This window comes from Platichthys flesus, chromosome 4 (genome assembly GCF_949316205.1).
Source record: "Platichthys flesus chromosome 4, fPlaFle2.1, whole genome shotgun sequence".
In the NCBI taxonomy this organism is placed as follows: domain Eukaryota; kingdom Metazoa; phylum Chordata; class Actinopteri; order Pleuronectiformes; family Pleuronectidae; genus Platichthys; species Platichthys flesus.
This window is the reverse complement of record NC_084948.1, coordinates 22,055,197-22,071,396: the sequence shown is the minus strand read 5'-3', so window position 1 is coordinate 22,071,396 and position 16,200 is coordinate 22,055,197. Positions and strand designations below refer to the sequence as shown.

Here is a 16,200-nt window from a genome sequence, read left to right as displayed (position 1 = left end):
CTGATGGCAGTCGTTCAAAAAAAACAAAAAACACTGCATGCATTTAATGTGATTAGGCGTTTTCAGGCTGCTGCTTCACAACTGAGATTCAACATCAAATGGGCGGCTGGGATGGAGGCAACAGCTGCGACCCACAGATGTGCTGCTCAAACCTACTTTCAAGCACTTTCTTGATATAGCACATGACCAGTGGATAATTAACAGCAACCAACAGTGAAATTTTGGCATCTGTGGATATATTTAGTCAGCACATCACAAGTCTGTCTAGCTTACTAAGTCACAGTTATGGATAATCAACTATCATTTGGAGAAGACTGGCTGGAGGAACGGTAAACACAACAACTGAGTCAAGTAAAATACTTTTATAACTGCAGATTTCTTAGCTTGATAAAACGTTGAAATGGTTTGGCACATAGCTGTACAGTATCTCTCCATTTATAACCTGAATTTACATTAAACAATAAGTTTTCCAACAACCAACCCAAAAAAAGATCCCAAAAAAGGATCGTATGACCTGATCTACCCTTTAACATGTGGTGGCACGCTATTAGAAGCGTTTTCTATGACAAACCTACTTTCTTGGCTTCGTCCTCCTGTGATTTATCAACCAATGAGGCACATTAACATGAGTTTGACGTCCAAATCTGCTCTGTAAGTGCGCCCCTTTTTCAAATCTATTTCTGTTTTGAGTCTGTAATTTCGGTGGCTCCATTATTACATTATTTATTTAGATTGTGAATCATGCGGCTCAGAAAGAAGAAACCACAAAACTACGGTCTTCAATTACAGACCTCACAGCCTGTAGCCACGCCTCGAATGAATCCCCTCCTCACAACCCCGTCAACATGACAGGGAATCTGATAATCACACAGTCAAGGAAACTGACAACACTATTTTGTGTCACAGGGTCCCCACCCCCCCTGAACACTTGACGCACAACAGTCTGCCTGAGACTAATGGGCTCTAGCTATATGTTGTTGAGAGGCAAAAACCTGCACACACTTCTGTTCCTGATACAACAACAAAACTAACCTTCTGCTAATTAAGCTGTCAAGGTGACGATCTGGACTGAAAACCTGCACCAAGCGTGTTTGGAAACTCATCAGCTTAGTTCGCAGCAGAGAGTTGTTTATCAGTTCGCTGTGTTGATTTATGAACCAGTGTTTTGTGGGTAGGGACGAAAAAAGTATGGTATGAAGAAGAGTCTGTAAAAGTACGTGTTGTGTGAGAGAGGGTGAGACAGAGATGACACTAGTGGCAGCAGCAGAGACAATACATACTAGAGCTTGACTGATGAGTCTGCGGCTGCAAAAATAAAATCAAGAAAAGAACATCTGCCGATTAGTGTCTCAAATGCACAATTTATCGCCATATAATCACCACCATGATAACAATTCATTAAAAAAATACTTTTTGAGATTATTTTTCAAATTGTTGGTGAAGTTATCTGGCCCCCAAAATATCCATTTCAGTCTGGCTCTAGTTTACATACACATACACTCTAAATTGTCATATCAATATCAGTATTGGCTTAAAAGATCCAGTACTCGTTCAGCTCGTTAAAAAAATTGTTTATTTGATTATATGATAAACATAAAATCAGTCTGTGAATAACTTGTTTTAAGGTGAAGACACCAGATATGGGATTGAACTTTCAGGGTAACCTTTGATTGAGCGATAAATGGAGAGTATTAATTTATGATTAATCCCAAAAAAATAATCATTGATAGATGGGGGGAGTCTGTCCAGGTATTAAAATTAGCCTTGCAGGACTTTTCGGTAGAAGCTATCGAGTATGACATGTAGAGGGAACACAAAACAACAAATGGTGCATTCCTGAGCAGTATTTACTCTGGTATACATCCATCTGTGTTTGCCCCCTCTTTTGTCTTTGCAGGACATGTGTTGTAATCCCAGGCTCAGGACTGGGATATGGACGGGCCCACCACCAGCACCCCCCTCTCTCAGCTTCGGTGGGACGGTATGGAGGCTGGAGGGTGCTCCGGTTGGCACGCAGCCCAACTGCAGGTCAATACTTCCAGAGACTGTGCGACTGCAGTGCATGCCTTGAAATATGTCTTCATTTCCCCTGCCACCCCTCACGCCCAGATCAGAGGGGGACTGTCTCCTCTCCTGTATCACATAACATTTACCCCACCACCACCACCACCACCTCCATCTGGGTCCAACCACTTGGCAAACTTTCCACAAAGGAGCTTGTCCCTGCTCCCCATAAGTGACACCCATATTATTTCATGTCGCTTCTATTTCTGGACACCGCTAACAACTGCTGCCTCTCTGTGACTTTGGAGTCGTTTGAGTGGGAGAGGAGGCAGCCGGTCTCACACAAACACACACATACAGAGTAATGCTAGGGAAGTCATGATGTGACACACTGCACTACTTTACAATGTGCAGCCGGTAAGTCTCCACACACACACACACACACACACACACACACACACACACACACACACACACACACACACACACACACACACACACACACACACACACACACACACACACACACACACACACACACACACACACACACACACACACACACACACACACACACACACACACACACACACACACATCTATAGTTGAGAGGACTCATTGGCATTATGTATTCCCTAGCCCTTTACCCGACCCATCAAAATTACTAAACATAACCATCAAAACAAAATGAATAACCCTAACCATCAAAACTAAAGCATAACCCTAATGATCAAAACCTAATGCCTAACCCAGTTCTAACCCTAAACCCAAATCTTAGCCTATTGAGTTCATGAAGACGAGTTAGAATATCCACCACAATGATGGTATTGAACCAGAATTGGCCGTCATACCTATCGAGACACACACACGCGCACACACACACACAGTCAGAGTACCGTTAGCTAAGTCATGATGCGACACACTGGAACTACTTTTTAAGAAACCACTAGCTAAACATCTGCGCGTACTGAACTACACAACTCAGCCGGTGAAGTTGTGTGCTGTCCGGAGCGGGCTCGGGGAACACGTTAGCTCATGTGTGTAATTAGCAGTCCACCGTGTGGCCGTGAGTTCTCCTTAACTATTGTTAGAAATCACGAGCGGAGAAGAGCGAGCGACGTGTTCCAGGAGCGGCTACTTTCCCCCCGGGCGACGTAATGTCAGCGACTGCCCCGCGGAACCAGAACCGTTAGCTCGGGAGGGAAGCTAGCAGCCTGCGGACGGAACCCCTCCAACAAGGCGGCTCGGATCCGGGACTGTGACGGACACACGCTCCCGGCACTTTCCCCCGGTGGCTTCGGGAGCCGCGCGGCGCTAAGAAAAGCGACAAAAGACGCCGTTAAACTCACAGGTGAGTCCGCACAGGGTGAGCAGCGACGCCAGGAGCCGCAGTCCTCCGCGGGCTGGGAAAGTCCGTTTGCGCGCTGGTGATTCCTCCATGACTCCCGTGTGTGTGTCTCTGCTCCGCTCTCTGATTCACTGTGCTGCTGCTGCTCTCCATAGCGACCGAGCCGCGTGGGCTGGACCACTGCTCACACACACACACATATACACACACACACATACACACATACACACAAACACATACACACAAACACACACACATACACGACACACACACAGACGTCACAGGACCCCTGACCATTCCCATCTGATTTTACGTGTCTCCATATTTTTTTTAATCAACAGTGGCGGATCTAGGTTTTGACCAAAACAGGGGCCGTTGAGGCAATTTTAGAAATTTGGTGTTGGAACCTTTTCACACAGTGGACTTAGTGTTGAGAGTTTTCCAAGTTGGACAGAACGCGTCACAATCGATAATTCAACTAAGCCTTTGTATTATAACTATGATATAACTATGATAATAATAATAATCATCATTATTATAATTTAATTATTATTTACTACGGGTTCCATGTTCATACTACGCTGAAGCACACATGCAGGTGAGGAGTTCCTGTAGGGGGCGTTGTGAACGGACGATGCTGCAATTAAACGCAACACTGAAGATTATTTTTACATCCCGGTTTACTTTAGTAAATGGGCAAACTGTTTAGTGTTTTGTTTTTTGGGGACAGCACCTAAAGGCAGCACCAAAAACGAAGGCTATTACATTGTTTGTATTCTCAGTAGGTGTTTGGTTTATTTAAAAGACAAGAGACTACTGACAGGGCAGGGGCACCTCAGGGGCCAATCCAGGGGCCAATCCAGTTTCAGCTGGGGATCGCAGTAAGCCGTGGCCCTGCCCCTGATATAGAAGAACAAACATGAGAAACCAAAGACATGAACTTGTCCAAAAAACTATAATCGTACCGTGTAAATTCTGCTTGCACAAGTCAAGAGGAAATGTGTCATTTGTTTCCGCCTTTAACTTTACGGGAAAAAAATGACAAAGCATTCCTATGTTAACCTCTCTCTATTTGTATCCATCTAATCTTTAATTAAACCCTATTTAATGCCGCCTGATGCCTACAAATCTGTTTTGCTACAATGCCCCCAATGGTTGTTAAATGTTATGTTTATTATGTTAATAAAGTTTTTGTTTTAAGTCGTTTGGCATCTGCTGTCATTTTTTCAACTTTCGTTTCTCTATGTTGTTTTCCATCTCGCTGTTGTGCCAGTCTGTTGTCATTGGTGTGTCTTTGTGACTGTTTTATGTCTCTGTGTGGTTGTTTTGTGTTTCTTTGTGGTCACTTTGTGTCTCCTTGTAGTCCCTTTGTTTTGTTCTCGGCCATTCGTGCTTGTTTGTGGTAATTTAGCACCTCAGTTTTAACATTCTTCAACTACTGGTGGTTGTGTACTGTCTCTTTGCAGTTGTTTTGAGCTTCTTTGGGGTAGTTTTATGTGTATTTGTTGTACCTTTGAGTCTCTTTAGCTGTTGTTATGGGGTTATTTGTGTCTTTTTTTGTCATCATGCGTCTCTGTGAAGTCATTTTTTATTAATTTCTTTGGCTTTTAAACACAACATAGAAATTTGATCTATATCTTTCGTTTAATAATCTAAATCTATAAACTAGTCACATGAATGTCATGGAGTGAAAAGTACAATGCAGTATTTGCCTCTAAACTGTATAAAGTATAAAGTTGCACAAGATGAATCTCAAGTGAAATAAGTAAAGTACAGATAAATGTACTTTACTTGTACTTTACTTATTCAGGTTAGTGGTAGTAGTAAAAAACATAGCTATCCTAATAGCGTAGGCCTAATAATAGTAGCTGTAGTAGTAGTAGTAGTAGTAGTAGTAGTAGTAGTAGAGTCATAGAAGTGAAATTAATCTGAAATATTCTTAATTTCTAAACTTTGTAAATCACTTTGGATAAAAGTGTCAGCTAAATTAAAACTAATGTAATGTAATGTATATCAAAGATGGTTGAAACTGATTTATGTTTCCTGCTTGTCCCTCATTCATGACACATTTTAAAAGCATTGACTTTTGCTGTGGGATACGAGTAAAATCGGATTACCAGCTGGATAACATGAGCAGCTGCCTTAAGGCCACGGAACCTCAGGGGGGTCAGAGGCTCCTGGTTCACCATGTGGCAATTAGTTTGTGGAAATCTGATTAATCAAACATTTGTTTGGTAATATCATTTGCAACACCGCAACACAATATAAACTGAAATGATTAAAGGCCTTAACTGACACCTGCATTGTTATTCAAATTGGATTCAAGGCTTTTCTTGTAGATGAGCGTCAAGTCTAGCTTTAAGACCTTTATCATGTCAAATGGGCCCAATAAAAATCACACATTATTAATGCTTAGGCAGACTGTGGGAGGGACAGGGTTGGATGAGCCCATAGAGGATTAATCCCACACTGAAAAGAACTGAGTATTCATACATAACTAGATAACTGTTTAACACTTAGTGCAGTGGCCTCACAGGGAGAAGGTTCTGTGTTTGATCCCTAATGGCCAATCAGAACCTTTCTGTGTGGAGTTTGTACGTTCTCCTTATGCCCCTGTGCACGTGTGGGATTTCTCTTGCTTCTTGCCTCAGTCCCTACACGTGCAGTTTAGATCAAGTGGAAAATCAAAGTTGCCTGTATTTGTGAATGTGAGTGTGGATGGTGGATGGTGTCTATGTGTTGGTCCTGTGACCAGCTCAGGGTGAACATCAGGGTGAACATCAGGGTGGAATCCCCATAGGATGGATGATTAGCATTTGCACATAGGGGAATTCTGTACCGTCTATTCTCTTTCTCATAGAAATAATTAAATAGAAGTGAAACTTTGTTCAGATCGATGTTCAGAATTCCTCTTCTTCTCGAAGAAAACTTATATGACTCGCACAATTAACTGCAACAAACATTTCATATTTATATTTTTTCTGACCAGTGACTGAAATGCTTAAGGTCTATTGTCCTGAACAAGGAGCCAATGTACCTTTTATCTGTCTTGGCAGGTTCTCTGGGGATCAGACTTGTGAACAAGTAGTTACAAACCATTGAATGTTTTCATACACAGGGTCCATATTGAAAGCTGATATAAGTCTTGTTTTCATTTGACACAAATTGAAAAGCATAGATGACACAAGTTTGAATAGAAGAAAAGCTTTCCTTGCTACTAAAAATGAAAAGTAAAGCTACAAAACCTGTACTGATCAATTTAGCATAAACTAAATAACAAGAAATAGAAAGTTAAAGAGCAGCCAAGGGGAGAATATTGTATCTGCATTTTTAGCCTTTACAATAACATGATGAGGAAGACAGAAGGGATTGTTGTGTAGGAGTTTGCTGAGGCACATGTTCTGTATAAATGTGTAACCAATGTCATGAAACTATTGTAAAACTCTGGGGGAAAACAGGAGGAAGTGAATGTGAAAGTTGATTGAAACCCCAGGAGAGGAGCTGCTGAAGGACAAAACAGCCTCATGCAACTGAGGCATTTGGCGGATTTCTGATTCTGAAAGAGCGAGGACATTTTTTGTCTCAACACAGACACACTGTGGCTGCTCTGCCCTGAAACAAAGTGGTAATGAAATACTCCCCTGCATTGTTCTTTTCTTTGAGATAATTACAGCTTTCACACATTCAGTAATCCAGCGCCGCATGCAGCACGGTGTTATTATCGTGCACTGTAGCTTGATAAACCTGCTCCGTCAGCAGTTTTAGGCGGACATCATATTTAGTCAAGGAAGATAAGCAAAAATTCTCGTCTCAATGTGGTTCCCACATATTGAGCTCCCCGTTTCATTCTGCGGTGACATCTTCATGGCCAGTGTTAGTGTAGGAGTCCTCACGAGGGGATGTGAACTCTGCAGGGAGGCTCCATCTTTGGCAAATTCACCACGCTCCCTCTCCGGGTGCTACAGCCCAGCTTCACTGTGATTAAAGCATGACCCAGGATGTGTCACCACACTGTACCCCCTGCCTTTATACCCTCTGGTGGTTTATTTATACCCTCAAAGAGCCATAAATCCCCAGGTGAAAGTGCTGCCCTTTTCACCGATCAATCTCCCCTCCTGGGCCACTTTGCATTGGAACTGTAAAGTCAGTGCAGCGAGGATGCTTGTGTCTTTATGAGATGATAAATCACGTCTTATTTTCGTCCATAAAACAATTAACGTGTTAACTTTATCTCAGATTTGGATGAAAAACTTTCAGCACGGATCATTTCATACCTCAGGCGGAACTTGTGCCGCATAAATTCTGCATAAATGCTCAGTCCCCCCACATTAGTACTAAATAGTTTATGAGCATTTACGGCCCATGACCTTTGTAATTGTGGTTCCCTCATTTAGATTTTATGCTGCAAAAATACTTCTAGGTAAGCACAATTGCATTTTCTTCCAGTCAGGCAGGGCAGCACTGGCACCAGCTCTCCTGTGACCAGTGTGTGCACGTCCGCACGGTCTGTGGGACATTTGGTTTTACAGTCTGTGAAAACAGTCTTTGTTAAACACAACATTCCTCACTAGCCGGCCCTTGCACACCTCAAAACCTCACACTCCAAACACCCCCTACCCCCACCCCAAACACACACACATACACACACACAATCATGGTCTCATCCCCTGCAGAGGCCTGACCATCCAGAGAAGGAAGAGGTCACCTCACTGCTGACGCCACACACTCGTGCCTGCAGCTCCACATAGGTCTTCCCCATAATAAGCTCCCTCTTACAATGACCTCTGCAGTGCATGCCGATCTTTGGAAGGCATACAAGACGATTAGGAGAGTGTACATGTTACAGAGCACATTAACACTGCTGACAGATATGGCAACTGTATTTGGAGGCAAACATGTAGATAATGTGTATATTTCTAAAGTGTAGTTACTTTTCTCCAATGTCTATGTGCTGAAGGTGCATAAGCGGGAAATGAAGATGACAGAAGTTAATTAGTTTGTATATAAATTGATTATGGTTCATGGCGATTATACTGCTATGTACATTATATGCACATGCTGGCTTGAAAAAAAAAAGCCACATGCAATTGTAGGTATATGCACAGGGGGCGGCAGTAAAAGCCAAAGAAAACTGTGTAGCTCCTAACTTTTACTATCAAAAATATGTACAACATAAAATAATAAGGACATTAAATACAGTTCCATTGATGCAGAAACATAATATTGTGTTGGAGTAGATTAAGATCGCCATCTGCTGGAATTAAAGGGTAGGTTCATCATTTTTAGGCCGGTAAATTGCAACCATGTGAACACGCTTAGGTTTTGCTGCCATCATTCGTCCTTCTCAACCTTTTCAAAAGGCCTGTTCAGATCTCATGAAGACAAATATCCGCAGTCTTTCTTCTGTGTGAACGTACAAATATTTCCCAGAGGACTCATTGGTCAGAGTTTAACAAGTCAGGTAACATTTCCTTCACAGGACGAGAACTTTGGTGAGGCCAGCTTTCATGTTCATGAGGACATTTGAGGACTATTTTCTAAGACCAGGCTTTGAAATGTGACCCTATCATTAAGCTTATATAGCAGATATGTAAAATAAGGTGAACAGAATAACTCTTCATGAGTTAATCTTGGAAATTGTTATGCAGCCTGTTAAGTTCTACTTGCTGTCCCACACATAAGCCTAAACCTGAATTAGACTAATCAATATAACAGGTTGCAATCAAATCTGTCAAGTTATGGAATACACTCTTCTTTTTTTTAACGGTTAATAAAAGAAGGATGGTTTGTTTTATGTTCTGTGAAAGTGTAGAAAGAGATGAGGCTGTAGATGACGTGACGACAGCTCGGTGCTGAGAAACAGCCTAAAAGCTCCGTGGGAGAAAGTCAGGATATGGGTAATTTGCACTGAAGGTAGAGGTGTTGAGTGAAAACGAGAGATACAAATAACAAGTAAAGCAACACGGCCTTTGTAGATGATGGACTCAGAGGAGCAGGTGAGAGGGAGGCTGAGGGAAATTCAACTGCACCAACCAAACTTCACATTTAATAAAAGTGTTATTTGGCCAATTGTGTGGTGCGTCTTGGTTTCAGGGTGTTTGTACATAGCTTCGGTCACATAGGCAACCAAAATATTTACCATTGCCATCCTCTGGCATCACCGTGAGGTGGAAACCTTGTTTTAACTTCAATTCTTTGTAATTGTTAAATATTTTTTTAAGCTTCTGAATTGTCAGCGTCACAAAATTAAACAATAGTATCACAATACAGAATCTGAGCCACGTTTTATATTCTTTGTACTGTTTCTTGTCTTTATTACAATTAAGTCCGACAACATATCAACAAAAAATCCACTGCAGGTCAAATCACAACACAATCAACAGAAGAGAGAAAACAGAAAACCGCACCAGCAGTTGACAGTAGTCTTCAATGAACAAACACGAGGATTGGTGAGATGTCTGTGATCATTGTGTGTGAATCAGTCACTTTGAGCTCATTGTATGAGGAATGAGACATTTTAAATCAGAAATATAGACCCACAATGGAAGAAGATAGTGTAGGAATGATAACACGTTAGTTTTCTGATACATCTGTGTGTTTGTTTTAGTCTTCTCTCAGATAAGCTTCAGGCATCTCCTCCTCATCATTATTCTGTACGGTGGCAGAATGCTGTGCCATCCTTTGAACCTCCATTACTTTCGTCTCGGCCAACTTCTTATCTGCCTCCGTGGACAGCTTCTGTGCCTTCTCCACCTGCGACAGGGCCACCTCAAGGTTTGAATTCATCGTGATGGACGCATGGTCGGCTCCTGGAAACACAAAGACATAAACACAAAGTTCAAGGGTTGAGATTACAACACCTCGAGTTCGGGCATTAGTGAGGCGCTGCTGTCCATCATCTCCATTGTGCTTCTCACAAAGTTCCGCTGAGTGGCAGCAAATGATCCGTACACTGTCCAAAGTGTAAGACTGACAGCTGATGAATAAGACAGGGCACAAACCACAAAGTACAAAGCTTGGAGAGGATTATTCAAAACTTAACACTTATACTGTTTTACAAGAGCCCTGAGAAAACCGGCCTCTGCACTGCACATCCTTGAGTTACAACACACACAATTGATCTTCTTCACACCTGATGTGTATGCTGCATCCGCGGCCATCTCACACATCTTGACCGCGCTGACCCAAGTTGACTCGAAACGCTTGCATTCATCCTGTCTGTCATTAACCTGTCAGTACAGAGAAAAAGAAAAAAATGTCAAACAGGCCTGCTGTGATATTTAGAGATTGGTAAATTACCTGAAAAAAAGACATGTTTAGAAATACTTTTCAACAGAGAGAACAACATAAACAAACTAACCTCTGCCCGCTGGCCAATGATCACCTGCCAGATTGAATCCTCCTCGTCTTTAGTCAGTTTTCCCAGTGATGTCAGGTATTTTCTTTGCAGAGCATTGAGTATGTGCACAGCCTGTTCACAAACATATGGAGAACGTGCACATTTACAGATGAGCACGTAAGAAGTTTTCCGGAAATGGAAATCCAACTCTCAAAACTGCTTAGCTATCAATTAAATAAGTGTGGAATTATATATAGTTATAAATACTGGTGTTTTGGGTTGACATATAGACTCGACCCTCACCTGCTCTGCTTTTAACCCCTGAACTAATTTAAGTTTACAAACTGACAGATATTAATTTATATATACACATATAACAAAAGATGTTACCATACATAGGAATTCAATAAGGAAAAAACTGTTAACCAAAAGACTTACTTTTGAATACTCATCGATGGCGTCTATGAGAGCTAAGGTGGCCTGTGAGAGAAAAGTGGTTGAACTGTCTGTAACCAGAGACGCTGCTCGTCTGATCAGAGAGTCATGAGAGAGCTGTTCAACCTGCAGCACAGACACGGAAGGGAAACACAAAAATATGTCAGGACAAACTAGTGATTCAAGAATCACTCTGGTCCTTAAAGTATCAGTTCAATACAGAGGAAAATAGATACACTTTGACATACACCTAATTTAGGTAAAATTACAAAGACACTTTTAGGAAAATGTACTTAACATTTTAAAAAGTGCACATTTGTCAGTGTTGTATTTTATGTATTATATGTACATGTATATTACATTAAGGGATGAAAATATTACACGGCAAAGTAACAAGTAACAGTAAAATAAATGAAGTCTAAAATATAGGCTATGATACCTCAAGATGTACTAAAGTTTTGCATGTACTTACTTTTCACCACTATAAAAAATACACAAGATAAATGTGTCCTGTCAGACAGACTCACCTGTTTGAAAGGTACAGCACACAGCCCACCGCCGACGGCCAAAGACGCCAAACTTGTGTAAAGAACATTTGTCCATTTCCTTGGTTTATGCACTGCAGTATTTTTACAGTTAAACAGGACCCGAGCAGAACTCCTGAAGAGAAACAAATTTTTCTAAATCAGCACAGTCTTTTTCTACTAACTTAGCGTTGGGAATTCATTATCATTTTATTGGATTAGGAATTCATCACCAAATTTATTGTATGATTTGGATCAAAGACAATGAGGGAAATTGAAAGGTCTCCATTTGTCATTAAAGGAGAATGAACTATGACAAAATAAAGTAATGCTATAATATATGCATTTAGACAAATCACACAAAGCTTATCTTAAATGTTTAATGAGGAACGCAGTCATAATTTGAATTATACAGTAAGAAAATGGTATAAGGGTTGTAATATAATTTGTGGCTGATTTCCATTTGTTGATAGTTAAAAAAGTTATAGAGCTGTAACATCCATTTTAATTTATCTGCTGAACACTGTTTTCCATATATCAATGTATGAATTAGTCTGTAATATGTCAGAAAATATTGAAAGATTCCTGCTATAGTGTCTAAAAACCCGAAATGATGTATTCAACGGACTTTTATACAAAGAGTTACAAAATAATTCACCAAATGATCACGTGAGAGAAGCTTAAACCTGCAAATACCAAGTTATCGTTATGGAAGTTTAGCACTCCCCCAAAAATTCCAGTTCTATTCCCTCTACATACCCAGTATTTACAAAAATGGTAAAATAATTCCTCCTTCCCGCAAAGAATATCCAGTGGTGACTCACTTCAGTATTTGTGTTTGTTTACATCCGCTGTCTCTTCATTTACAGGATTGTATTTGTGTCTGACTTCAATCAGGAAGTTGCCATGTGACTCGGAGGGAGTTAGAATATAACACGAAGGTAACACTTAGTCGTCATATAGGGACAAAGATGTATTATATATTTATTATTGTTCCTCTTGTGTATGATTCTCTAACAACAATGCACATAGTAATGTCGATGTAAAGCGAATGAAAACAGATGTGAGGAGTCAGCTCCGTCGTCCGCGCGCTGTTATCAAACTAAACCTTCTCGTTCTCCCGCGTTAGAGTCAACAATAGCTCGTGACGTTTGAGATGCAGATATTTCACTGTGATATTAACAGCTCATTGTTGATTCAGATTGTTTAACAAGATCTGTCTGAGATAAACATTTCACCTGAGGAAGTAGGCGGCTCCCCTCCTGACCGCGGCCATGTTGGTCCGTCAAAATAAAGTGCTCGCTGAGTGAGCAAAGGTTCCGCCTGATGGTGAACACTGAAAAACTGCTGCCCCCTCCTGGTCAAATATGATATAATATAATATACACAAGTGGACACAATTGTTGGTACCCTTCCGTTAAAGAAAGAAAAACCCACAATGGTCACTGAAATAACTTGAAACTCACAAAAGTAATTACAAATACAAATTTACTGAAAATTACCTAATCAAAATCAGACATTTCTTTTGAATGTTGGCTCAATAGAATCATTAAAAAAACAACTTAATGAAAATAGCCTGGACAAAAATGATGGTACCCCTAGAAAAGATTGAAAATAATTGACAGTAGGGACATGCTAAACTAAAGTGTGTCCTCGAATTAGCATCGCAGGTCTCTTCAAACTTGTAATAAGTCTGTCTGATAATTTAAAGGGTGAAAAGTAGTCACAGTGCTGTTTGGTATCATGGTGTGTACCACAAGGAACATGGACCACAGAAAGCAAAGGACAGAGTTGTCTCAGGAGATTAGAAAGGAAATTATCTGCAAGCATGTTAAAGGTAAATGCAATAAGACCATCTCCAAGGAGCGAGATGTTCATGTGACTACAGTGGCACATATTATTCAAAAGTTTAAAGTCCACAGGACTGTAGCCAATCTCCCTGGACCCGGCCACCTGAGGAAAATTTATGACAAAATGAAGAGATGGATAATACGAATGGTAACCAAAGAGCCCAGAACAACTTCCAAAGAGATTAGAGGTGAACTCCAAGGTCAAGGTCCATCATTATCAGATCGCAACATCCGTCGCTTTTTGAGCCAAAGAGGACTTCATGGAAGACGGCCGAGGAGGACACCGCTGTTGAAAGCAAATTATAAAAAACGAGACTGGAATTTGCCAAAATGCATATTGACAAGCCACAAGCTTCTGGGAGAATGTCCTTTGGACAGATGAGACAAAACTGGAGCTTTCTAGCAAGTCACATCAGCTCTATGTTCACAGACGCAAAAATGAAGCATACAAAGAAAAGAACACTGTACCTACTGTAATACATGGAGGAGGCTCGGTCATGTTCTGGGGCTGCTTTGCTGCATCTGGTACCGGGTGTCTTGAATCTGTGCAGGGTACAATGAAATCACAAGACTATCAAGGCATTCTGGAGCTAAATGTGCTGCTGTCAGGCGTGTTGGTTTATCCTAAATATGAGAAGATGAGCCGAAGTCGGTTTGTTCAATCAAGTACATTTTCAGAAAGCAATGAAAGGTAACAATCAGCAAAGCAATGGGCATCCAACAAGTCGCAACAGAACACAAGACCCATCAGAACGCATCAAACAGCCGGCGCCTGTCTATTTTATAACAGTAGATCTTGGTTCTTCCTCCTCGAAGGTGCGCAGGCGTAGGCCATCCTCTTGGTATTGGAATAAGGAAGTGACAAGGAGCCACTCCCAAGGCCTTGACACAGCTGATGGCATGTGGGCCAATGGTGTTGACAATTGGAGAAACGATTGTGTTTTCGCTATATCAAAACAATATTCTGTTTGTACAGACATTCAAAGCAATTTAACAAAAACAACGAAACAGAACTGTGACGCAGACACAATCTAATTTCAGGATTACACACTAGGAAGGAAAAGGTTATTTATTTATCATTTGTATAGAAGGCCTTATCTGGCTCAAACTGCTTCTATATTTATTCATTTAGAGTTGAGTCAGACAGAGACTATAAGTAAAATATTGAAATCCTAACACACCCTTTTTTCACACCATTTAATGGTGTGAACCACTTACTTGGGATTTCCATGTACCCCCAACCTTCATCCCATCCAGTGCAAACCCGTCCTCATCCTCATCATCATCGTCAGCGTCACCTTCGTCCTCAGCATCAGCATCAGCATCCTCAGCATCAGATCAGCTGGGGGGATGAGGCATGTTTTCCTCCATCAGAGCTGTGGTGATGATTCTATTTAGCAATTTCAAAGTCTGCAGCCATGTTTTGTCATGGTGCATAAGGTGGAGAGGGCTCCAGCCACTCAGCCACCAGGGGCAGTTTGGTTTAGAAAAAATTAATTTCAAGAACTTCCTATCATGCACATATCGGTTCTGTGTGACCATAATGGATGTATGGGGAAAGCTGTTCAGATATCAGCTCCTGTCAGATCTGCTCCAAAAACAAAATTATCATGACGTCAGTGCGATTTCTTTTTTAGTCCAGTTGTTCTATCGGGGTTTAAGAGTCAATGATCTGGATCTTTTTGTGGAATTGATACTCGCCGTTTGTTGGGGTGGAAGATTTGCAGTTGTGACCGGATGGGAGTGGGTTGTGGAAACATGGAGCCCAGATCCCAGAGTTTGAAAGGAAAACAAACAGAAAAGTGATTAATAAACTGATTCGCGTAACTGAGTTTAAAGTTGATTATATAAACTTATATTTGCAAAGGAAAATAAACAAATAATCAAAACAAGACATACAGGTAGACCCTTCTTTTGTGGTCATAAATTTCTTAAAAATTTTGAGGAGTAGAAGCCAAATAAGTGGACATTAAAAAATAAAATACTCAAAAAGTGGCAGAAGAGTGACAGAAATCTTTGGCATTTCATGAAATATTAAATGATCAACAAGCTGAATTTCAATAAGCAGCAAAATTGACAGCGTTTGAGTATTTGTGTTCAAACCATTTTCCAAAAGTCATCGACTGCTTCATTACATGATATCACATACAAAGGACAAATGTGTGAGACAGCTGAAACAAACAAAACAAAGTTAATAAAAGTCATTCTGCCACACTTTCGTTCATGATAAAATAAAAACAAAAACATAGGTAGAGCTTAACATCTTTCAAATTAAGAGTATTGGATGTTAAGATAATTGGTGAAACAAAACATCAAAAAATAAACATATAAACAAACAAACAAACAAACCAACACCCAAGCCTCCTTATGATCTCAACACCAGTGTCAAGCTGTAAGGATTCTGGCCTTCCCCAGATGGCTTTCCGACTCCCAAACACTCTTATCTCCCTCCTTTCATCCTGTTGTGCACGTACAAAATCTTTCTATCCCACATCTCCTCCCCTACTTTCTTTACCACTCAAGTTTTACATTCTTTTATCCATCTCAGAGCAAGATATTACTGAATTAAAACATCTCACTCCTACAGATCTTTCTCCTTCCTAACCATAATTTTATCTTTCTAGTCTTACTTCATCTCTCAAACCTTCAGTCAATGTTCTTTCACGTTCTTTGGCAAGTCCTTTACACGTTTACCCTCAC

At 40.8% G+C, this 16,200-nt stretch overlaps 2 protein-coding genes and 1 long non-coding RNA gene across 4 annotated transcripts in view; all 3 read right to left on the bottom strand.

The window, feature by feature from the left end:
- nectin3a (nectin cell adhesion molecule 3a) overlaps positions 1-3,788 on the bottom strand; it is a 31,003-nt gene extending 27,215 nt beyond the window's left edge. For both annotated transcript variants that reach the window (XM_062386418.1, XM_062386419.1), the window contains exon 1: positions 3,354-3,788. In XM_062386418.1, coding sequence (XP_062242402.1) covers positions 3,354-3,444 — 91 coding nt within the window. In that variant the 5' untranslated portion in view covers positions 3,445-3,788. The remainder of the gene's footprint in view (positions 1-3,353) is intronic.
- Positions 3,789-9,635: 5,847 nt separating this feature from the next.
- On the bottom strand, positions 9,636-12,983 carry LOC133952253 (diablo IAP-binding mitochondrial protein-like). Its single transcript, XM_062386626.1, has 6 exons — positions 12,889-12,983; positions 11,654-11,786; positions 11,130-11,252; positions 10,713-10,823; positions 10,485-10,581; positions 9,636-10,161 (listed from the first exon to the last, which is right to left on the bottom strand). Exons 1-6 carry the CDS (start codon positions 12,924-12,926, stop codon positions 9,956-9,958), a joined length of 708 nt encoding a protein of 235 aa, XP_062242610.1. The 5' UTR covers positions 12,927-12,983; the 3' UTR covers positions 9,636-9,955.
- A 247-nt stretch (positions 12,984-13,230) lies between these two features.
- Positions 13,231-15,351, bottom strand: LOC133952417 (uncharacterized). Its single transcript, XR_009920548.1, has 3 exons — positions 14,719-15,351; positions 13,973-14,043; positions 13,231-13,786 (listed from the first exon to the last, which is right to left on the bottom strand). It is a non-coding gene; the product is annotated as an uncharacterized LOC133952417 (long non-coding RNA).
- Between the last annotated feature and the right edge of the window lie 849 nt (positions 15,352-16,200).

Excerpts from the sequence above, each read along its gene's own strand:
- LOC133952253 (XM_062386626.1), bottom strand. The coding sequence starts at position 12,926 with ATGGCCGCGGTCAGGAGGGGAGCCGCCTACTTCCTCAG. Across the intron at positions 11,787-12,888 it reads GGAGCCGCCTACTTCCTCAG|GAGTTCTGCTCGGGTCCTGT; the intron begins GTGAAATGTTTA and ends GTTTCTCTTCAG. Across the intron at positions 10,582-10,712 it reads TCATTGGCCAGCGGGCAGAG|GTTAATGACAGACAGGATGA; the intron begins GTTAGTTTGTTT and ends CTGTACTGACAG.